This window comes from Chiloscyllium plagiosum, chromosome 25 (assembly GCF_004010195.1).
Source record: "Chiloscyllium plagiosum isolate BGI_BamShark_2017 chromosome 25, ASM401019v2, whole genome shotgun sequence".
Classification (NCBI taxonomy): Eukaryota; Metazoa; Chordata; class Chondrichthyes; order Orectolobiformes; family Hemiscylliidae; genus Chiloscyllium; species Chiloscyllium plagiosum.
The window spans coordinates 41645242-41670182 of NC_057734.1; the positions used below are offsets into that span (position 1 = coordinate 41645242).

The 24941-nt window shown below is 42.1% G+C and overlaps 1 protein-coding gene across 3 annotated transcripts in view; it reads left to right on the forward strand.

Moving 5' to 3' along the window:
* Positions 1 to 23521, forward strand: part of LOC122562786 (solute carrier family 2, facilitated glucose transporter member 11-like) — a 71013-nt gene extending 47492 nt beyond the window's left edge. For 2 of the 3 annotated variants that reach the window (XM_043715966.1, XM_043715967.1), the window contains 7 exons: positions 1986 to 2173; positions 8399 to 8509; positions 12702 to 12803; positions 17342 to 17417; positions 18666 to 18793; positions 19992 to 20054; positions 22512 to 23521. In XM_043715966.1, the coding sequence (XP_043571901.1) occupies positions 1986 to 2173; positions 8399 to 8509; positions 12702 to 12803; positions 17342 to 17417; positions 18666 to 18793; positions 19992 to 20054; positions 22512 to 22682 (839 nt within the window). In that variant the 3' untranslated portion in view covers positions 22683 to 23521. The remainder of the gene's footprint in view (positions 1 to 1985; positions 2174 to 8398; positions 8510 to 12701; positions 12804 to 17341; positions 17418 to 18665; positions 18794 to 19991; positions 20055 to 22511) is intronic. The other variant, XM_043715968.1, reaches the window with a different exon arrangement.
* Positions 23522 to 24941: the final 1420 nt, after the last annotated feature.

Consider the following 24941-nt stretch of genomic DNA (forward strand, 5'->3'; position numbering starts at 1 on the left):
ATAGGGCAAGCCAGACAGAGGACAGCCAGGGAATTCCTAGAGGCATGGCATTCATCCACAAACTCCATCAACAAACACATCGACCTGGACATCGACCTGGACCCAATATACCGGACAGCTGAAACTGACAACCGGAAGCGGCAGGGACAGACCACTATAAACACCGGAGGAAACATCAAAGAAGTGCTTCGCAGGAGGCTCCCAAGCACTGATGATGTCGCCTAGCCAGGGGACGAAACGTTTGCAACAAAAACTTCCAGCTCGGCGAACAGAACCACAACAACGAGCACCCGAGCTACAAATTTTCGCACAAACTTTAAATCATAACATATTTAGAAAATCACAGTATGATCAGGTCAAGCCAACATGCTTTTCCAAAAGGGAAATTATGTTTGACAGATTTATTAGAGGTATTTGGGGATAGAAGATAGATATAAGAGAACTAATAAATGTAGATTACTTAGATTTCCAAATTCATTAAGTTATCACAAAAGATTAATGCACCAGATAAGTGCTCATGGAGTTTGGGAGAATATATTAGCACAAATGGAGGTTTAGTTATGGACAGAAAACAGAGTATAGACATAGAATGGGCATTTTCAAGTTGGCAGGCTGTAACTGTTGGAGTGCCACAAGGATTAGTGCTGGTGTCTCAGCTATTTACAAGCTCTATTAATAAATTGGACAAAGAGACCAAGAGTTATGTATCCAGGTTTGCTCCAGTGCAGAATTAGTGGCAACGCAAACTGAGAAGGACATCAAGAGGCTACAAAGGAATATGGATGTGTTAAGTGAGTGAGCAAAAACGTTGCAGCTGGAGTATAAAGTAAGGAAGTGAGAGGTTATTTGCTTTTGGCAGTAAAAACAGAAAACATTTTGTAAAATCTATAAAAATTCCAAATGTTGATGTTCAGAGAGACTTGGATATGTTTGTACAAGAAACATTTTTAAAAAAGGCATGCAGGTACAGCAAGTAATTAGGAAGGCAGACAGTATGTTGATCTTGTTTCAGAGGGCACTAGAGTGCGAGAATAAGGAAGTCTTGCTACAGTTGTGTAGGGCTTTGGTGAGACCACATCTGGAGTATTGTGCTCAGCTTTGATTTCCATATTTAAGAAAGGATATGGTTGTATTGGAGCAAGCATGTCTGCTCTGTTTCTGCTATAAATTCCTCAGTCTCAACAGTGGTCACTGAATTGCACTGTTTTGTCTAAAGCTATGTTGGGTCCCACTGCAGTACTGTGTTCAGTACTGGGAACCCTCGATAAGTGTATATCGGCCAGTTCTGGATGCGGTGTAGATTAACTTGAATGATACCAGATCAAAAAGAGCTAAATTACAAAAACATGTTGCAAAACCTCAGCTATATTCCCTTGAATGTAGACTGTTTATGGGAGGGCAACTTGTGCTGCAGTGGTAATGTTCTTTCCTTTGGACCAGAAGGTCTATGTTTAAGTTTCACCTATGCCTGAGGTATGTCATAAATAACCTTAGTTTTTTGGATTGTTAAGATGTGAAAGAGAGAAACCTTTCGTGTGTGTGTGTGTACACAAAGTAGTTCACAAACTGACTGACTATATAGAAAATTGGCACAATCTGGAACTACCAGAGGGTAGCACTAGTTCCCTCAGTGGGAAGAAGTCTTGCCCTCAAGAGCTGCCAGATAAGCTTGCAGTTCGAATGGCACCAGAACTTACTAGTAGGCTTTGCTTGCTTTGCAAACAGTGCCACTATAAAGAGAACAGTGGATCCTGGACTTTGGCTAGTAGTGATAGGCCAAAGGTCCGCCTTCTGTGCTGTAAAATCTTTTTCTGTCCATGAGGTAAGTCAGGGAGGGGGCGCAGGCCAGGAAGTGGACACAAAGCCTAATACCATCTTGGGTGGGTGCCCCAAAACACATGAGGAGCTCTCCTAAAAGATGTTGCCCTCCCTCTGCCATTCTTTTTATGCCTTTTTTCACCTAACATGCCTTTCTGCTTCTGCAGCCTTGAAGAGATTACGTGGCGATGTTGACTTAACGACAGAAATGGATGAACTTCTGGAGGAGCAAACTGCACTCAAAGGTCAAAGTGCAAAAGGACTGTGGGATTTGTTCCAAGACCGCTCTGTTCGTTGGCAGTTAATCATCACCTTGGTGCTGGGTAGTGCCATACAGTTAAGTGGGAACGATGCTGTAAGTAGGAATGACATCCACTGAATGTTTCTTACAACTGGAAATGTAAAAGCAAGTGCTGTTAGTGTTGTACTAGTTATGTGTGGTGAAGTTTTAAGTTTTCCTTGTAACTGCATTTCAAAATACATTTTGGTGGGAAGAATGAGGAAAAACTCTATGAATTAAGTGACACAATTTTTAAAGAGGGTGTAGGGGACACAGAGATCTGGAGGTTCACTTTTCCAAATTGTTGAAGGTGGCAGGACAAGCTATGAAGGATGGTGAAAAGGCGGAATGGATCCTGCAGTTTAATAATATAGGCATAGAGTGCAAAAGCAAGGAAATTGTGGTAAACTGTAACAAATCACCAGTTAGGCCTCAGCTGAAGTGGTATCCTTTTCAGGACATCACACATTAGAAAGGATGTGAAGACAGTGGAGTTAAATCGGAGGGACATCAATGATGAGGGATGTCAGTGTGTTGGCACCTCCTCAGCAATTTAGCCTGTATGCCTCACTGTGTCTAAGCACCCTATGATCTTTATGTCCTTGTTTGCTATGATCTGCCCGTATTGCTTGCAAAACAAAGCTTTTCACTCTACTTAGGTACATGTGACTACAATAAATAAAATAAAATTATGTGGAGAGATCGGAATAAGATTATTTTCCTCAGAGCAGGAATGTTTAAGGAAACATTTAATAAAATATGCAGAACATAGAGTGTGGTTACAGAAAAGAATGCTTCTGCTAGCTGCAGGATCAGTAGCCAGAGGATACAACTCTAAAGTATTTGGCAAAAAAAAAATCCAAAGAGAAATGAGAACATTTTTATATAAAGCAGGTTAATATGAACCGGAACACAATGCTAGAAAGGCTGGTGGAAGCACATTCAATAGTTACCTTCAAATTGGATGAGCACTTGATGATTAGCAGCAATTCAAGGGTTACGTGGCAACATCACATGACAAAAGATAGTAGAGATCCTGTGTACGTTACCAAACATTCATGAGGTCAGTAACCTGGGGCTTTGCTCACAAATATAATGGCTCCAACACAAACAGACTGACCATCTTCAAGATTGCATGACCAGGTAACTTATATAACTATGCATATCTCAATGAAGTGGCAATGCCAGTGACTGGTAAAGATTGCACTGACCATTGTGCCCCATGGAGTTTATTGCCAGAGAGGGCAAAAAATAGATCTACTATGGAATTTTATTTCTGAGACTTGGGAACAAACCCTCTTGCATCCTTTCCAACAATATCCTGTATTGCTTGAGTTACTTCACCTCAATCAGCTATCTAATGAGTCAAGTATGATAGAGTTGAGTGGCTGCCCATTCTAGTGTCTTTGTACAGCTTACCAGGGAGCAGTGTCTGTTATCACATTGACATTAACTTTGCTGTGACACTGCATCTAATTGTGCCTGCCATTTGACATGTATGTTTAGGTATTTACACTTTCTTTGTGGGTTCTCTAGTCATTGTGGAGAGTTTCATCTAAATCAACAATGATGGAAATAAGTTTGCCTGGCTATAAGGATCCAATGGGAGAATGGGAAAGACTGCACTATTCAGTGGGGAGCTAAAATGGGCATACCTTCTGTATCCTAAATGACTCTGACTATGGCAAGTGGCTGGAAATGTGAGCTGGGATTTCAAAGACTCTGGCAAGTAGATATGGTAGATAGCCAACAGCATTTCCCCATGGTAGGGGAGTCTAAAACTAGAGGGCAGGGGTTTAAGGTGAGAAGGGAGAGATACAAAAGGGTCTAGAGGGGCAGTGTTTTCAAACAGAGGGTGGTGAGTGTCTGGAATGGGTTGCCAGAGGTAGTGGTGGAGGCGGAGTACAATTTTGTCATTTAAGAAACATTGGGATGGGTACACGGATAGGATAGGTATGGAGGGGTATGGATCAAAACCAGGCAAATGGGACTAGATTAATTGTGAAAACTGGGCGGCATGGCAAGTTGGACCGAAGGGCCTGTTTCCCTGCTGTAGACCTGTATGACTGTATGTAATTGTGAAACCTTTTAAGATTGGCGAACTGAGAGCTACACAGAGTGAGAACAGAGAGGCATGTGCAAATGTCACAGGTTGAATACAATGTCTTAGAAAGAGGAACACAGAGAACAGAAAGAAAGGTTGAAATAAGAGAGAAGGGAAGCAGAAAGAAAAAAATTAAAAGAAAATTGCATTTGGCATTTAGAAAATCCCTATCAACAGTTAATGCCTAAAAGAATGTGACTTCACATTATTAATAATTTATTTTCAGTGCCTTAGAGTTTGATTGATAAGAATTTGCAATTATCAAATTTTTGAAAAGATATTTATGCAAGGAATGTCAAGACAGTGTTTTATGACAAGGATAGATGTATTTGTGTATATAGAAAGGAGAATTGTGTCACATAATTGACAGACTGCTAGAATTACTTCTGCAATTAAAAAAGATCAAGCAAGTCTAGGAATGTGGAGATAATTAAGCTCTGTAAGTGAATCTATATTGGCATCTTTACTCTGATGCAGTAGAAAAACATCTAGAAACTGAGGACATGAGGAATAAGTGAACCCGATTTCAAAAGGAAAGGCCTTGCTTTCCAATCTTATTATTTTTTTTTCTGAGGTAACGAACAATAGAAGAAGGTAGTGCATTTCACAAAATCATAATTTTATGGTGCAGTAAGAGGCCATTTTGACTTTGTGCCAAATTTCAGTTTTTTTCCCTATAATGCTGCACATTGTTTCAATTTAAATCATAATCCAAGAGCCTTTTGAATGCCTCATATCAAACTGCCTCCACCACATGCCCAGGCAACACATTCCAGACGCAGACAATTCACTGTGTGAAAAGGTTTTTTCCTCACCTCACATTTGCTTCTTTTAACTTTAAAATCATGCCTGTTGGTTCTTGAGCTTTTTACACATGGGAACTGTTTCTCCATGTCCACTCTATCCAAATCACTCATGACTTTGAAAACTTCCATCAATATACCCTTTCGAAGTAATATTGTCCTAACTTCCCCGATCTGTCCTCCTAGCTGAAATTTCTCAACCTTGGAACCATTCTTGTAAATCTTTTCTGCACTCTTTCCAATGCATTCACATCTTTCCTAAAGTGTGATGCTCAGAACTGTACACAGTGCGCCAACTGAGGTCTAAGTAGCATCCTCTGTAGGTTCAGCATAGCCTCCCTGCTCTTGTACATTATGCCTGTACCAATGAAGCCTAAAATTCTGTGTGCTTTATTAACAGCTCTCTGCGTGGTCTGCCACTTTTAATGACTTATGAACATAGCCCTCTGAGGGCTGTATTCCTGCACAGATTTTAGAATATTTTATACTGCCTCTCCATGTTCTTTGTTTCAATTCTCACTTATCTAGTTTGAACTTCATCTGTCACTTATCTGCCCTCTCCACCAATTTATTAATGTTCTTTTGAAGTTCTGCACTGTTCTTTAATTAATGAACCCCTTATCACTATTTCTCCTCCTCCTTTCTTCCTCCAAACTGGTTACTACATCAAAAAGGAGAGAGGAGGAGCTAAAGGTACCTACTCAGACTAGCCAAATTTGGGAATTGCTGTTCCACAGGGTTCACAACTGTGCAGTATTAAATGGCTTGCACTTGGGCATTGGAAGTACTTTATCAAAAATAGCACTAATACTAAAGTGGGATTGTAGTTAACACTGAAGATAACTATGGCAGATTACAAGTAAGTCTTGCAGAATACATGTTTAAATGGCTAATAAATGTCAATGTTAGGCCATGAAATGGTGCCAATTTCATAGGAGGAACTGGGAGGCTGTCCACTACTTCAGGAACAAGTATTTTTACATGGTAGATGTACCGGGTGGTCTAGGGTACAGATTCAGAAATGATCAAAAATGATAATGTAACAAAGCCGTTAAAATGCACACAATGTTTCCAGAAAAAAGAAAATTCAGAACCAGAGAAGTTGCATCAAACTTGTATAAACCTTGATTTGACCACACAAAGTACAGGTACACAATCCTTTATCCAAAATTCTGAAATCAGAAATGCTCCGAAATCCGAAGATTTTCTCCATAACAAGATTGTTTGGCGTGCAAATAGGCGACCCAACTCTACACCCACTTGACCCATGCCACTTAGATGTGACATGGCAGCGTGGCTCAGCACTAGCAGGCGTCAAATGTGTCTCAGCGCTCGTTCTAGTCACATGTGGGTCTGCTGTTCGGTAAGATTTTTTAAAAATTTCACTGTGAAATATAATTTATTCTGAAATCCAAAAAATTCCGAAATACAAAAAACAACTGGCCCCAAGGATTTTGGACAAAGGATTATGTACCTGTATTATGCAGAGTTGCATATCTCAGTACAGTAGCAAAGACACCGAAGTGTAGGAGTTGATTTATTAAAGGTTTACGACCATTATAACACACAATAGGAACACCACCATCTGCACAGTCCCCTCCAAGCCACTTACCAGCTTGAAGTGGCAATATATCGCTGATCTTTTGCTGTGGCTTGGGTCAAAGTCCTGGAACTCTCTCCTTAATGGCATAATGGATCTACCAACATGGATTGCAGCAGATCAAGTCAACTCACCACCATCTTCACAAGGGACCAGCAATGTCCATACCCAACAAGTGAATTAATAAAAAAGAAAAATGAGGTGAGGGTACAACTGAATGGGAGAGGTAATAGCCTAGCAGTTCTATTGCTAGACTGTTGATCCAGAGACAAGATTAGAATGGTGCTGGAAATGCACAGCAGGTCAGGCAGCATCCAAGAAGCAGGAAAATCAACATTTTGGGCAGGAGCCCTTGATTCAGAGACCCCAGTCCTGGGTTCCCGAGGCTTATGGTAAAAGTTGAATTCAATAAAAATCTGAAATTAAAGCTCTAATGATGACTGTGAAACCATTGTCAATTGTCAGAAAAACCCAACTGGTTTGCTAATTTTCTTGAAGGAAGGAAATCTGCCCTCCTTACCTGGTCTGGTCTACATATGACTCCAAACTTGCTCCAATACAGTTGCCTCTTAACAGCCTTATGGGCAATTAGGGATGGGCAATAAATGCTAGCCTAGCAAGCAACACCCTCATCTTGTGAATGAATGATTAAAAATACAACTATCAAGAAAAACTGAACAAGGAGAAGTCTTTTCTCTAAAGGTCTTTAAGACTGTGAAGGGATCCTCACAACTCGACATCTCCATGGCTGACCCACCTGCCCTTTCAGTGACCTGTCACCCTAACACCTGTCCCACCTGCCCCTTAGCCTCTGCTCAGCTGCCAATTTGCTCCCCTAACTACCAGTTCCCTGTCTGGTGTCATTTATCCAAATGTCATTCTACCCTTAACCATTTAACTCACCCTCCAACCCCTGACCTCCTTCACTCACTCAAGCTCATTCACTCAGAGGAACCTCGATTATCTGGAGAAGATTTCAAGGTCCTGCAAAAACTTTATATCAAAGAGGTGAGTATATTCGATTTACCTGTACTGAAGAACATGTGAAAACGCTGGCACAAACAAAGAAACACAAGCAGCTCAAGCATCAGCGACTGGATATTTTTAGGTAAGGGTTGTTAACAGCCCTTTGCAAAAGTAAGTGTTTTACAATATTCCCAGCACTTTACCGAGCTATTTTTTTTTTAAAAAAAGGCCGAGAACATAAACGCATGTGTGAGGTGGGGTTTCTGTCTTTCTATCGCGAGACTGAGTTCAGGAACTGATGCTGGCAATAGTCTTGCGATCGTAGAAGCTGTTTGCGACCTTGTTTAATGTTGGGATTTTATGGTAACGGTTTAGTTCTTCTCATTTTAACCTATAATTTGCAAACTGCAAAAGTTAGTTTGTTTAAATGGCAGACTCATTAAAATTATAGATTTAAACAAATTCTCCTGTAGAGCACAGTGTTAGATCAATATGGCTTCCCCTAAAATCGATTATCCGAATAATCAATTATCCGAACGAAATAGTGCCCGCCCATCTTGTCCAGATAATCGAGGTTCCTCTGTATGTATATATATATATATATATATCACCCTGTATATCACGAGGAATAGCAGATCCTGTATATGTGGTAAAGCAGACTGTGTGTGCATTATATTAAACAATAGATATCACAGGAAATACCAGACTGTATTGTACAGCGAACAGCAAGCCCTGTGTTCACATTTTGCTACATAGTCACTTTATTTGCAGAGCCTGTGTATATTTTGTGGGACTCAGAGTTTAATACTGTTTTATTTTCCCACCAGATGTATTTCTACGCTGTGTATGTGTTTAGTGCTGCAGGAATTCCCAATGAAAAGATCCAGTATGTCACAATTGGAACTGGGTGCTGTGAATTCATCACTGCAGTAACAAGTGTAGGTACTTCTTTAATTTTGGTTTGTTTCCCCTGGAGCAAATCCTTCTTTAATTTACACATTAGTTTATTTGCTTATTGTCTTTTTTATTGTTACAAGTCATCCCAAACCTTGAATTTTGTATCTGCTTCTGATCATCAAGAAACAAGACAGATGTGTACATAATGGTGGCAACAGTAACACCATCTGTTGCACTTGTATAGCTAGAGACAGATAGGAGGCTAGAAGAACACAGCAAGCCAGGCAGCATCAGGAGGTGGAGAAGTTGATGTTTTGGGTGTAACCCTTCTTTAGGACTGGGGGGATGGGTGTAAGGGGAGCTGCAAATAAAATGGGGTGGGGGGGGCAGGATGGTGAGGTGGGGATAGGTGAAGACAGTTAGAGGGTATGATCCAGTTGGTCAATGGGAGGAATGAATCGGGTTGGCGGCTAGAAGAAAGGGTTGATGAGAGGACTGGAGGGAAGGGGGTTGGGTGATGTGAAGAGAGGTTATTTGAAAATTGGAGAACTCAGTGTTGAGTCCTCTGGGCTGTAGGCTGCCCAGGCGGAAGATGAGGTGTTGTTCCTCCGATTTATGATCTGATTCGTTGTGGCAATGGAGGAGGATGGTCATGTTGGAAAGGGAGTGGGAAAGAGAATTTAAATGTGCAGTGACTGGGAGGTCTGGTTGGCCCCTGCCGGCCCGGCTGAGATGCTTGGCGAACCATTTCCTTTGTTTATATTTGGTCTCCCCGATGTAGAGAAGACCACATTGGGTGCACCGGATACAGTCAACTAGGTTGGAGGAGAGGCAGGTGAACCCCTGTCTCACTTAGAAGGATTGCTTGGGACCCTGGATGGCGATGAGAGGGGTGGTGTGCCAGCAGGTTTTGCATCTTTTCCGGTCGCAGGCAAAGGTACCTGGGGCTTCAGGGAGGTTGATGGGGAGAGTGGCACAAACCAAGGACTGGCAGAGGGAACGGTCCTTGCGGAAGGTAGAGAGGGTGGGGAGGTGAAGATATTCTTGGTGGTGGGATCCAGTTGGAGTCGGTGGAAGTGTTTAAGAATGATGCATTGGATGTAGAGACTGGTTGCCAGTGCCAGTGGTTGTGAGTTATGAGAAAAGACTGTGGCTTTCCATTCTGAAAATCTAAAAGGTGATCTTATAGGGATTTAAGGATTGTTGAGGATGTAGAAAACATTAACTGTGAACACTAAATTAAACTACTGAAGTAAAGCTTCAGAGTTCAAACTGGCAGAGGGTAATTCTATGAGTTTGAAAGTGTTAGGATAATTTTACAAGTCGACCAATTAAGCATTCCCCTTTTCTAGTATTTTTAGTAGTGCAGTAGATGTGAGAGAATCTTGTCTTTCGATGCTGAAAGTTGTATCTGGAGCTGAATGCTGAAATACTAGCATAGATTATAAGAACCAGAATATTATGTTAGAGCTGAATAAAGCTTTAGTTAGGCCACAGCTGGAATGCTGTATTTAATTCTAGCCGCAGCACTATAGCAAAGATATAATTATGTTGGAGGGGGTGCAGAGGAGATTCACCATGAGATAAACACTTGTTATAAGTACTTTCTGCACTATATACAAAGTTCCTACCAAAGAAGCAAAGACAGGTCACTCCAGATCTTCTATTCTCCTCTATCTCCAAGAATGTCCTCTGCAGTCAGTTGGTGTCTGAAAACCAAGTTGCATCATTTGACTGTCATTTAATGTAAATGGAAGATCAAACCAACTGTAATAACTTTTATCAAAATCAGTTCGGCATGAACGATGAGCAGATTCATTGTGACAGACTCTGAACTCTTCATTGCAATCATAACTGATTAGAATTCTGCTCTCATGACTGAAGTCACAAAATCTTTTTCACTCAATGTTTTACATGTTAAATAAACTTCCATGTTGAGTAATGGGGCTAAATGCCCAGGGCCTTTTCAGGAAACAATAGAATTTTACAATGGAGTGTCATGCCTGGATAGCTGGATGGTGTATTCAGTTTCTTCCACTGTTTTTTAATTGTTTAGTGACAGTGTATTCTGTTACTGTCATAAACTGTGAATGAATCACTGTATTGTGCTAGATCAAATTGTGCATGAATTACTGCACTGGTCCAGGTATGACCAGATTACTGACAAGATTATTGAATTGGTTCAGATTAGGCTAGGCTGTGAACTGGTTACTAAACTGTCCCAGGTCAACATGCACATGTGTTACTGCACCACAATATAGTACCATGCTGGTGTGTGAATGTACAGACTGTAACTTAATATTCAACGGTATTAAAACCTGGATTTTTATTATAATCAAAGCCAATACCTGAATTTAATCTATTTTTCAAATTGTAGAAGTATCCAAAAGATTATACCAACTCAGAATTGGGCCATAGCTACATCATGGATCATAGGGTCACACAGCATAGAAGAAGTCCTTTGATATATTGAGTTTGTGCTGATCAAACTTTACTGATTCCACTTTCCAGCACTTGGCCCGTATAATATTTCAAGTCCTCATCCATATACTTTTTAAAGGTTATGTGGTTTCCCATCTCTACTGTCCTCCAGGGACTGCATTTCAGATTTCTACCACCCTCTGTCTGAAAAAGCCTTGCCTCACGTCCCCCTGAAACCTTCTGCCTTTCACCATAAAACCATGTCCCCTTATTGACCCTTTCTATCCACCTTATCCATGACCCACATAATTTTATATTGAGGTCCTCAATTAGGTCCCCCCGAAACTTTCTCTACTCTAAAGGAAACAACGTGACCTTATCCAGCCTCTCCATAACTAAATTGATCCATCCCAGGCAACAACATGCTGGTGGATCTCCCCTGCACCCCATTTCACATCTTTGCTATAGGAAGGTGTCTAGAACTGAACACTGTATTCCAGCATGGGCTTAATCAAAGTTTTGTTCAGCTTCAACAAAAACCTTCCTGTTCTTATAATCTGTGCCACAGCTGATAAAGACAAGTGTCCCTTATCCTCCTTAACTACCATATTGACCTATCCTGCTGCCTTTGGGGATCTGTGGACATTAACCCAAGATCTCTCTGTTCCTCTGAGCTTCCTTGTGTCCTGCCATTCATTGAGTACTTCCTTGTCTTGATACCTCTTCCAAAGTGCATCACCTCAAACTTTTTCAGAGTTAAATTACACCTGCCACTGATCTGCCCATCGGACCAATCCATTTATGTCTTCTTGTAACCTAACGTCTTATTCCTCACTATCATCCACAAACTTATCATCCTCCCCCACTTTCTCACTTATATTATTTATGTATAACACAAACAATTAGAAATTTGTTGTTGCTCTGTTTGCCGAGCTGGTAGGTTTGTTGGCAGATGTTTCATCCCTTTTCTGGGTAATAACAACGGTGTTGTGTTGCCTCCTGTGAAGCACTGCTGTACTGTTCTACCTTGAATACCTGATTTCTTAAAAGCATCTGTGAAGAAAGCGGAGTTGTTCGTAGGTCGCACTCAAGCAGTTGGCATAGGTTTCCCATTTTCTTGCTTGTTTCAGCATCTCTCTTTAAACACCTAACGGGCGAGACGTGCTAGAAAAGGGACAAAACGTCTGCCAACAAACCTACCAGCTCAGCGACTGGACCAACAACAAATCCAACAAACATTAAGAGACCCAGAACTGATCCCTGTGCCGTAGGTCACTAACCTCCAGTCTCACAAACAGCCTTCTTCAACCAGTTTTGGATCCAACTTGCCAAGTGACCTTGGATTCCATGTGCTTTTACCTTCTTTATCAGGCTCCCACGTTGTCAAAGGCTTTGCTGAAATCCACATCAACCACATCAGCTGTAATATCCTCATCTGTATAGATTGGGTTTATGCTGGGTTCTACGCTTTGCTATTATCTGCATAAAATAGTAATTTTGACAGAGTTTGCAGGATACTGTATGGTTTATAATCTTCACTGGAATAAGGTTAAAAATCATACAACACCAGGTTATAGTCCAACGGGTTTAATTGGAAGCACTAGCTTTCGGAGCGACGCTCCTTCATCAGGTGGTTGTGACGGAGCGTCGCTCCGAAAGCGAGTGTGCTTCCAATTAAACCCGTTGGACTATAACCTGGTGTTGTGAGATTTTTAACTTTGTACACCCCAGTCCAACACCGGCATCTCCGAGTCTTAACTGGAATAGGTTGTGGAAGAAGGGATGAGCAATTCTGTGATTTTCCTCCTTCAGAACCTGTTTATTGATCGGATTGGTCGCAGAATGCTGCTGATGGGAGGTTACAGTTTGATGGTTGGCTGTGGGATATTGTTCACCATCTCACTAACTCTCCAGGTGAGTTGCAGTTTCTTTCTCACTGTTGAAAGAAAGGTTGGATTTAGTACATTTTCAGAATGTGATTCCCAGTTTCAGGACAATGTGTGTTTGCATGTCGTTTAAGATTGTGTTTACATTAATGGGAACAGTCTGCTGAAATGGAGTAGGTTCAAAATTCTCAAACATCTTAAGACTGTACAGGACATTGGTGAGGTCACTTTGGAGTACTGTGTGCAGTTCTGGTCACCCTGCTATAGGAAGTATATTATTGAAATGAAGAAGTTGCAGAAAGGATTTACCAGGATGTTGCCGGGATTTGAGTTATAAAGAGATGCTGGATAGGCCAGGGTGCTTTTCCCTGGAGTGTAGAAGGTTAAGGGGTGACCTTATAGAGATATATAAAATCAAGAGGGATATAGATAAGGTGAATAGCAACAGTCTTTTCTCTAGGGCGGGGAGGGACGGGTGGTGGGGGTCGTCAAAACTAGTGGGCATATTTTTAAGGTGAAAGGAGAAAGATTTAAAAGAGACCTGAGGCACTACTTATTCACACAGAGAGTGGTTTGTAAGTGGACTGAGCTACCAGAGAAAGTGTTAGATGCAGGTACTGTTACAACATGTAAAAGACATTTGGAGAGCTACATGAATAGAGGGATATGGGCCAAACACAGGCAAATGGGACTAGTTTAGTTTGGGAACATGGTCGGCATGGACTAGTTGCTGCTTCTGTGCTGTATGACTCTGTGATTCCTGGTACGAGATGTTTTCAGTTGATGAGATACAGGAATGTTGAAACAAGTATGTTTTGCACATTCCAATTCTGGGTTGATTTTCAGAATGGGATAGTGATGACCAGGGTCACATTTCTTTAAATGGCTTATGTTTGCAGGCAGGGAAACTCTCTCCTTACAAGGAAATCCACTGAATGCTTTTATTCCTCCACCAGATCAGTGTGAGGAATAAATAAATGTGTGCAGAAAGTGCTTTATACTGAAGGTTCTTGTTACTTTTTTGAGGATATCGTCCAAGGAGCTATCGTCCTTTCAAACTGAATAACGTCATTAATACCAGTTCACAGCCAGCTGGCCTCAGTAACCTATACTGGCTGAAATTTTCTGCCAATTCCCATCACTGTGTGATCTGGGTAGCTGATCTTTTCAAAGTCTCTGAACATGTTGTTAACCCTTCTCTTTTTCATAATTGATGAAGGAACTAAGTGCAATGCATCCAAGTTTGCTTACATGACAAAGTCAGTGGGAAAGTAACTTGTGAGCACAATGTACAGAGGCTGCAAAGGAATAAAGATACTTTATCTGAATGAGCAAGAATACAGCAGGTGAAGTATAATGTCGAGAAATATTAGCTTAACCACTTTGGTAGGAAAAATGTAAAGGCAGATTATTTTTTTGAAAGATGACAAACTGTGAAAGATTATTATTCTGAGGAACCATCTATACAAATTACAGTAGTACTGTTATTAGGCAGGTACACTTTGCAATTAGGAAGTGGTTTGTTAACTTTTTTTTAACAAAGGGTTGAAGTGTAAGTACAAGGAAGTCTTACTGTAGTAAGAGAGCACTCATGTGAGAAGTTGAGTATTGTTTATAGTTTAGATCTATCTGTCTAAGGAAACTTGCCCTAGAAGGAGCACAATGAGGATTCACTATATTGATTCCAAGAGTGGAGGCATTGATTTTTGAGGAGAGGTTAAGTAGACCAGGCTTAAAGCTTAGGGCAATGAGAGGTGATCTCACTGAAAGGGGTATATGCAGGGAAATTGTTTCCTCTAGCTAGGCAGTCTAGAGCTAGGCATTGCAACTTAAGAATTAAGGGTCAATTATTTAGGACTGTCTTGAAACATGTCTTCATTCAGAGGGCTATGAAGTGTGGAGTTCACTACCACACAGAGGTATGGATGTTGAGTATTTGCAAGACTAAGATCAATAGACTTTTGGAATCCTGAGAATTAGGAAAGTGGGAATCATGTGGGAAGGGGCGTTGAGCTAGAGGTTAACTATGATCTTATTGAATGATACAGCAGCCTTACAGAATTGAGTGACCAACTCCAGTTCATATTTTGTATGTTCATATGTAACTTGATGTTTGAGCCCTTCGAATTAGGCTCCACTCCTGCTACAGCACTGCGCTTCCCCTAACATCAAAGTTACAAAAAGCATTGTATATTATTAGAACAATTTTCTGTCCTATCTTTCTCTTTCTTGTCCTCTTTGCCACCTCTGATTTGTTAATTGTCCCATCCTTCTGCTGTGATGACCAATGACTGTACTATCTTTGCTACTTTTACTTATTTGATTGCGGCCAGAATATTTTCTGTAATGTAGTGCCTTTGACACTTCCTACCACTACTCTCTCCCAAATTATTGCTGCGGTCTCTTACATATCTAGACTTTGTATCATCTTATGGCCTGTCTTCATGCTGTTTCTGAGCCATATAATTCAAATAGAGCTATCAGTAGCTGCCCACTACTTACCTCAGCCACCTCCCACTCTACTATAATGACCTAGTGGTCCTAGTTATTATTGGTTGTAAAACAAAAAAAAATCTTAACTGTAACTCTATCAAAATACTTAACAAAATATTGTATTTTTTTACCAACTACATAATAACTGGGAGCAGGAGTAGGCCGCCTGCCCCTTCGAGCCTGCTCCAGCATTCAATATGATCATGGCTGATCTTTTCGTGGCCTCAGTTCTACTTACCCATGCTCTCACTGTAACGCTTAATTCCTTTATTGTTCAATAAAATATCTATCTTAGTTTTAACAACGTTTACTGAAGTAGCGTCAACTACTTCACTGGGCAGGGAATTCCATAGATTTACAACCCTCTGGGTGAAGAAGTTCCTTCTCAATTCAGGCCTAAATCTGCTCCCTAAGTTTGAGGCTATGCCCTCATGTCCTAGTTTCATCCATTAGTGAAAACATCTTCTCTCCTCCTATCTTATCTATTACCTTCATAATTTTATATGTTTCTGTAAGATTCCCCCTCATTTTTCTGAATTCCCAGTCTACTCAGTCTCTCCTCAAAAGCCAACCCCCTCAACTCTGGAATCAACCCAGTGAACCTCTTCTGCATCCCCTCCACTGCCAGTACATCCTTTCTCAAGTAAGGAGACCAAAACTACGTGCAGTTCTCCAGATGAGGCCTTACCCACACCCTGTACAGCTGGAACATAACCTCCCTGTTTTTAAACTCAATCCCTTTAGCAATGAAGGACAAAATTCCATTTGCCTTCCTAATTACCTGTTGTACTCATTAACTATTCCAATATAGCAGCATTCTATAAACACCTTTGGCAAAGGCAAATAGAAACGAAAACTGGAAAACACAAACCCAGTAGAAAGCAGAGAACGCAAGCTTTTGCAACAGCACAGAATGGGGTCATCTTCCAAAATTCCAGCTTCACAAACTGAAAGCAAAACCTGGAAAGCCTGGGTCAGTGTGAGCCTGACCTCACCCAGTCATGCTTCTTTCATCTACTTTAAAAAAACCCCACAGCTAGTTAGCTTGTTTTACATGGAGCAGTCAGCTTGGCACCAGATTCATGACATTTGCTTTCAAGAGAAACAGGACAGAACAAATCCCTCTTAAAGACACATCTAAGAACATGTAGTGCAGTACCTCAAGCATGACCCAGTTCAACTCATTTCCAAAGGAGAGAGAACTTTTTCTCAGAATCAATGTTTTGAGTCCAGTGAACCTCTTTCAGTATGACCCTTGAAGCCATGCACAGTCAAATGCTCTGTCGGTGTCAAAAGCAGTCATTTTCACCTCCCCTCTGGGCTCAGCTCTTTTTTGGATTGAGGCTGTAATGAGCTGAGTGGCCCTGGTGATACTCAAACTCAGCATCACTGACCAGGTGATTGCAGATACCACTTGATAGCACTGTCAATGACCTATCCCATTACTCCGCTGATATCCCCTATCACACCCACAGAGGGCACTGTTTGTATATCAGTCTCACCTATGAATGTAGGGGCAGAATGTTGTGTGGTCAGCACTTTGAATAGACCGTCCAGGTGAGGGGCTTGGGTCAGGGATCATTGCACAGCAATCCAGAGTGGGAATTTGACCCATCAGTGATGTAGCTTAGCACAGTGGGGGTCAGTTAGCTCCACAGTTAGTTTGTGATTCAGGCTCACACCAACACTTCAATTCCTGTTCTGTCTGGAGTCACCATGAAGGTCTCACGTTCTCAACCTTGCTTCTTGGTTGTGGTCACCCTCAGATTAAACCCACCGCCTGTCACCTCTCTCTCTCTGTCTCTGTAGAGAGACCCAGTGGTCCTGTGGGTTAAGGTTGATGGTGACTTTCACTTCACGAGCGCTCCTGCCACTGACGAGGCTGAACCAGCTCAGAGCTGGAGCAGGTTTCTTTAGCTCAGCTTCTGTCACTCAAAGACAATTCGCTGACTCAGGGCCAAGCTCTCTGGGCCAAGTCATTGCTTTTTTGTTGCACTATTAAAACAACAATTAATTATAAATGAGGAAGATGTACCTTGCAGGTTTTACATGACACTGTCTCACTTCATTTAGGACAAGGTCAGCTGGATGCCATACCTGAGCATGATTTGCATCTTTGCTTCCATCTTAAGTTTTGGAATTGGACCAGGTAGGTCACTACATTCCAATCACATGAAGGAAAAAAAACTCTAAATATTGCAGTTATACAACAGGACAGTCGACATCTGAGGGAAAGCAAAACGTAGTTTAACCCTGGGGGCGGCACGGTGGCTCAGTGGTTATCACTGCTGCCTCACAGCACCAGGGACCCGAGTTCGATTCCAGGTGACTGTCTGTGTGGAGTTTGCATGCTCTTCCCGTGTCTGCATGGATCTCTACCGGGTGCTCCGGTTTCCTCCCACAGTCCAAAGATGTGCAGGGCCAGGTGGGTTGGCCACGGGAAATGCAGGGACGGGGTTGGGTCTGGGTGGGATGCTCTTTGGAGTGTCAATGTGGATTCAATGGGCCAATTGGCCTGCCTCCACACTGTAGGGATTCTATGATTTCATGTTAAGCCCAGAATGATAAATATACATATTTAGAGCAGTCAGAGACAAAATAAAAAGGAAGGAGAACATTGTAGTTACAGAGAAGAAGTTAATGGTTTAATGAATTGCAATGTGTATGACAGAATTCTGCATTAAACCTTTGATGTGCAGATTTGGGAGCTATACTCCATAAACTCACTCTGAAATCTCTCAGTTTCTTCATACAGAAATGTCAACAAAGTGTCAGGAATCCCACAAATGGTAGTTATCTTAGTAGGTGATAGGGCCCATGGTATAGTACGTTTTGGACATGATATTTGTTCTCATCAAGTTGTGAAAGCAAACCACTTAATTTGGTGAGTGGTACTGCGCAAAAAATCACAAGCAGTTACTGGCACCCCATTTGGTTTGCTGTTCCTCCTTTCTGGTCATTTTATACCCTGCCGCTCTGTTGTGTTGTTGTTATAATGACTGTAATGTGAGGGGAATGTTTTCCCTGACAACTACCTGATGAAGGAGCAGCGCTCTGAAAGCTAGTGCTTCCAAATAAATCTATTGGACTATAACCTGGTTTTGTGTGATTTTTAACTTTGTCCACCCCAGTCCAACGCCGGCTCCTCCACATCATGGCTTCCCTGCTGTTAATTGCTCTTAAAGAATATATGGTTACTTCCAACACTGACCCAGGGGAGAAACCACAAAACAGTAATATTTAGAAATGAACGTATTGGTCACACCGGTCCTCCATTCTGAAGTATTCAGGCCGCCTCAGTATATCTTATTCATCAGTTTTACTATTTTTTTTTCCATTTGGGAAGTTTGCTTGTGCAATTCAACATCTAAACCTATTGTGAACTCTTTGCTCTTAGCTGGAGTGACCGGAGTCATACCAATGGAGATCTTTGACCAAACTGCAAGGCCCGCAGCCTACATGATCAATGGCTCCCTGCTCTGGATAAACCTTATAGTTATTGGGATGACTTTCCCATTTATCGTTGTAAGTATTTTGAGCACCAGTTAAATATAAGTTAATATTGTCACAAGTGGTCTTATTGCTGACAAACTGCTTCCTGACAACTGAGACATTGTTGTGTTCTGCATGCTTTTGGGCTCCTATGTTGTAGTGAATTGTTCCCAATTTAAAAGAAAGCAATCTATTCTACCCTTTCCCCTTGTCTCTGTTCTCCTGATCCCTTTGTAGAGTAATCTAGCATGATCGCAGAGGCAGTCTACTGCTAAGACTCTGCTGCTCTTCAGTCTACAGCTGGGAGTTGTACAGAAGCTGTCTTGAGTGCCTGGTTGGTTACTTCCCTTTTCTGTCTGTTAAGACCAGTTGACTTTAGTTCGCCTCTTTCCTCCTTGGTAGCACAGTAGCTCAGTGGTTAGCACTGCTGCCTCACAGCACCAGGGACCCAGGTTTGATTCCATCCGAGGGTGATTGTCTGTGTGGAGTTTGCACATTCTCCCCGTGTCAGCATGGGTTTCCTCCGGCTGCTCCAGTTTCCTCCCACAGACCACAGATCTGCAGGTTAGGTGGATTGGCCATGCTAAATTGCTCATGGTGTCTAGGGATGTGCAGGCTAGGTGGATTAGCCATGGGGATTGCAGGGATGGGTGGGACGATCTTTGGAGGGCCGGTGTGGAGTTGATGGACTGAATGGCCTGCTTCCGCACCATAGAGACCCTTTGATCCTATTTAGACAGTAGCGAGGGATAAACTGAAAGCACCTCTTTCATCTTCCTTTCTCTCTGTCCAGAGGAACTTCAATTATCCGAAAGACACGGGCAGGGAATATTTTATTTGGATAATTGAATGCCAGACAATGGTTTAGCCAAGCATCAGGACCTTGCGATCTTGCCAGATAATCTGATATTCAGATAATTGAATGCCAGATAACTGAGGTTCCTCTGTAGTCAATGTTGGTTAATTGTGATAAGGGCGATGTGATATCAAATCTTTCCCTAATTTGTGTTGGTTACTGGGGATAGATGGGAATGTGGAATTTGGAATACTCACCCATCAGCCATGATCTTATTGAATGGTGGGATCACGCTTGAAGGGCCAAGTTACCTATTCCTATTCCTAATTCATACCTGTTCCCAAATCTGCATTGGTGTGTAGTCACCTGAGAAGTTACCAGCAGCAGACTTTCATGGCATTAAGCAAGAATTAGTTATTGACATACTCTCTGCAGAAAGATCCACGTTCTATCAATCTCACAACCCACACCCAAGAAAGATACAATTCAGAATTAAAGGTGAGTCATACTGAACTCAAATCATTAACTCTGTTCCTTCTGCTCCACAGATGCTGCCAGACCTGCTGAGTTTCTCCAGTATTCTCTGTGGGTTTCAATTTACTTCTTCTTTTTCTCCCCCACCAGCGGTGGTGTATTTTCTCATGCCCTGATAGTGACGTTTCATTTAAAAATGACCCACAGGAAGTTGTGTTAGGGTTAAAATAAATTGGGGTTTATTAAGTTATTCAAACCCTGGGTAGAATAGTTCACAACGCACACGCGGGAAAGGAAAGAAAGGAAGTTACAATTATGAATTATTTAAGAATCAAAGGTTGTGAATTACAGTGCAGTTAAGTCAATATCCAGTGAAGTTTTGCAGTGAGCAGGATCCGGTAGAATTCCCTTTTATTGAAGCTTGGATATAGGTGGATTACAGTTGAAAGCACAGCAATCTAATACTCGTGGGCTAGAAAATTCGTTCCAACCTGTGGAAAAATAAGAATATTTTCTGAAAATCAAGGATTTGATGGAGGTCGAGACTAGAGGCAGCACGATTAAGCCTGGAATTCTGTCCTGGTGTAGAAAGCGGATTAAGGAAAGAAGTCAGAGCAGTTTTAGTCCTGTCTCTAGGGCTCTGGGTTGGGTCACTGTAGTGAACTGGATAGATTGATACATTTGGCTAAAAACCATTGTATGCTTTCCTTTTCTTATCCTAAACTGACTGCGATGGATGCGCTGTCTGCATTGGGTGCATGGAAAGTCTATAGCATGCAAGGTATGTGGCATTCTAGAAGGAGGCTGTCAACATTTGTCCCCTCTCTTCGTGGCACTGGCTGAGAAATAAATGTTGACTAGGGTACAGAATTTCTGTGCTCTATTACAAACACTGTTCTGGGCTTGTTATTTTTGATGAGACCTCTGTTGAACACTCCATTTGGAAGGTGACACCTCTGACAGTGCAGCACCCTCTCAGCATTGCACTGGAGTGGTGGCCTGGATGATGAGCTTAATTGTCTGGAGGAGATGGATTTGAGGCAGGATCTCTCTATTCACGAAGCCTAGGTGGAGAACCTTTGGAAAGTGCTGAAAAAACTCAGCGGGTCTGGCAGCATCTGTCGAGAGAGATCAGAGTTAACGTTTCGGGTCAAGTGACCCTTTTTCAGAACTGAAAATTTGGTCTATATGCAGAAGGTAGGCTGGGGGAGTGGGTAAGGAGTAAACAATAGGTGGGGATAGAACTCAAAGAGCGAGAAGAACAGTTGGACAGACAACGAGTCGATCATGATCTGGCTAGGAGAATGAGTAGCTGTTGATGGAGACTGTTAATGGCTAACATTGGGTAGTGTGGAATAGCAGACTGTGATAACAAAACCTGCTTTATGTTTGTTAGGGTAAGGACATAGAAGAGCTCAAACCCTAAAGTCACTGAACTCTGTATTGAGTCCGGAAGGCTGCAAGGTCCCCAAGTGGAAAAGGAGATGCTGTTCTTCCAGCTTCCCTGAGCACTGTAGCAAGTCTGAGACAGAGCTGTTTACCAGGGAACAGGATAGTTGTGTTAAAGTGGCAGGCTACTGGAACCTCAGGGTCATTTTAGCAAATAGAACACAATAGTTCTGTGAAGTGGTTACCCAGTCTACCCTTCCGTTTCCCCAATGTAGAGGAGACCACATTGTGAGCAGCGAATGCAGAAGACTAGATTGTGAGGAGTGCAGGTATAGTGCTGCTTCTCCTGGAAGGAAGGTACGTTTGGGCCCTTGGATACTGAGGAGGGAGGAGGTAAGTGGGCAGGTATTACACCTTCGGCGAATGCAGGAGAAGGTGCCGTGGGACTGTAGGGCGACATTGGGAGTGACGGAAGCGTGGACCAGCATGTCCTGGAGGAATGGTCCATGTGGCGGAGGAGAATATATGTCTGGTAGTGGCAGCCCTCTGGAGGTGATGATGACCCTCCTGATGTGGATGCCGGTTGGATGGTAGGTAAGAACAAAGTGTCGCTATTGCTGTTGTGGGAGGGAAGAGAGAGGGTGAGGATGGAAGTACAGGAGATGGGTCAGACCCAGTTGACGGCCCTGTCAACAATGGTGCTAGGCAATCCTCGGTTGAGGAAGAAGGTGGACGTTCTATCTCCCTTGTTGCAGTTGGCATCGTCAGAATAAATGTGTTCACTCCTTACCCCCTCCCCCCACCCTATCTTCTGCATATAAACCAACATTTTCCCAGCTACCATCAGTTCTGAGGAAGGGTCACTTAACCAGAAACGTTAACTCTGATTTCTCTCCACAGATGCTACCAGACCTGCTTAGCTTTTCCAACAATTTCTGTTTTTGTCTCTGATTTATAGTGGCCACATTTCTTTCAGTTTTGATGGGATAGAGAAATTTGAGGAAAGGAAAGATTGGGAAATGACAAACTGACTTGACCCTTTAGAACAGAGTCATCTCCCTGACTGTATTCACTGTTTTGTCTGCCTTTCAGGAGGGACTGGGCAGTTTCTGCTACGTGCCGTTCATTTGCATGAGCTTCCTCACTGCCTTGTTCATCGGAATCTTCCTGCCAGAAACTAAAGGAAAGACCTTTCTGGAAATTTCTGAGGAGTTCTACAGGCGTAACTTCAAGGAGCCTGTGAAGGGAAGTTGTGACTTCTGAAAATATTGTAATTGTATACAATGCATGTGTTTGCACGATTTCACTTGTGATATCTAGCTATCCTATTTACTGTCCATTTCACTGGGTTCAGAATTTAGGGAAGGTGTGGGTTTATAATTGCATCTTCATGCTAATACTCAACCTTTCTTTCCTATCCTTTCCCTTAGACCCTTGGGCGAGAAGTTTAACGTCCTCATGCCCAAAACAAAAATGAAATCAGCCTGTTGGGTTGAACGGAGTGATTAAATATGTCAAAATCAGATTACTGACCCATTCTGCCCATTTCTAGCTTTAACTGAGGCATGATGTGAGTAAGAGATTAATTTGTTTCTCAAAGAGGGATTAATATTATAAATATAACAATTCAGCCATGAGCTGTATTCTCTCAGCTTCTTGAATGTGACTGTTCTCAACCAAACAAGGTGTGTGCCTTTTTACCTACTTCCTGGATGCCAGCTCTGAGAAACCCTTGTGATCAGCCCCAGATCAACACTAGCCTGACCTGGATCTACGAAGTCATGAAACCTTCCCTTATCGCTTTCATATCAGACTGGGAGCCAAAACAGGCAATCAGTTGACTTTTGGACAAGAAATTAACCAACCTTTGCACTCAGTAACACTCCACAGCTCATAGGGAGATCTGCCATCAGGATTACCCATGGCATTCTGAGTGAATGCATCCTGTAAGTCAGGTTAGGAAATAGCCATGCTTTGTTTATGTTCTGTGTTCTGGCCTCCTTATCTCCAGTCAATCCCAACCTATTCGAAATGTAACTACCCGCATTCAATACCTGTTACTATTCATACATTGACTTTTCGTTCCACAAGGTAATGCTTTTTTTTAAAAAAATCCCTTGTCTGCTTCTTCAAATCCCCTCTGACCTTGACCATCTATCTGAGTAACCCTTACCTGCTATCTTTGAGCCTTTTGTACATTTTCCGAGTCTTCATGCCAACATTGAAGCCAGTATTCTCCAGCAATTAATGTTTTTGTTCCAGATTTACAAAATCTGCAGGTCTTTGTTTTTTACTGAAGTCAACGTATTCCTCTCCATTTCTCTTCCTGCTCCCAAAAGGTGTTTCAACCAAGCTTTTAGCGATCTCTAATTACCTAAAGATGTCTCAACGACATCGTGATTTTATTTTCTCTCACAATCTGTTTGAACATTTTGTACATTAAAGACACTATACATATACAAGTTAAGGTGCAACTTATTTATCCACTTTTTAGACCCCTCTAGAGTTACTCTATGTTGATCTGTATGCTACACTGTAGGAAGAAGTTAATCATGTGCTGAAGGTATCATAGAGTCATAGAGATGTACAGCATGGAAATGGACCCTTCAGTTCAACTCATCCATGCCAACCAGCTAAACTAACCTAATCTAGTCCCATTTGCCAGTACTATTCATATACCCATCCAAATACCTTTTAAATGTTGTAATTGTACCAGCTTTTACACTTCCTCTGGCAGCTCATTCGTTACACGCTCCACCCTCTGTGTGAAAATGTTGCCCCTTAGGTCCCTTTTATATCTTTCCCCTCTCACCCTAAACCTATGCCCTCGAGTTCTGGACTCCCCCACTCCACGTAAAATACCTCGTCTATTTACCCTATCCATGCCCCTCATGATTTTATAAACCTCTATAAGGTCACTCCTCAGCCTGCGACGCTCCAGGGAAAACAGCCCCAGTCTACTCAGCCTCTCACTATAGCTCAAACCCTCCAACCCTGGCAACATCCTGGTAAATCTTTTCTGAACCCTTTCAAGTTTCACAACACCCTTCCGATAGGAGGGAGACCAGAATTGCACGCAATATTCCAAGTGGTCTAACCAATGTCCTGTACAACCGCAACATGACCTCTCAACTCCTGGACTCAATACACTGACCAACAAAGGAAGGCATACTAAACGCCTTCTTCACTATCCTATCCACCTGCGACTCCACTTTCAAGGAGCTATGAACCTGCACTCCAAGGTCTCTTTGTTCAGCAACACTTCCCGGGACTTTACCATTAAGTGTATAAGTCCTGCAAAGATTTGCCTTTCCAAAATGCAGCACTTTACATTTATCTAAATTAAACTCCATCTGCCATTCCTCAGCCCATTGACCCATCAGATCAAGTTCCAATTGTACTCTGAGATAACCTTCTTCACCTCCAATTTTGGTGTCATCTGCAAACTTACTACCTATACCTCCTATGTTCACATCCACATCATTTATATAAATGATGAAAAGTAGTGGGCCCAGCTCCGAT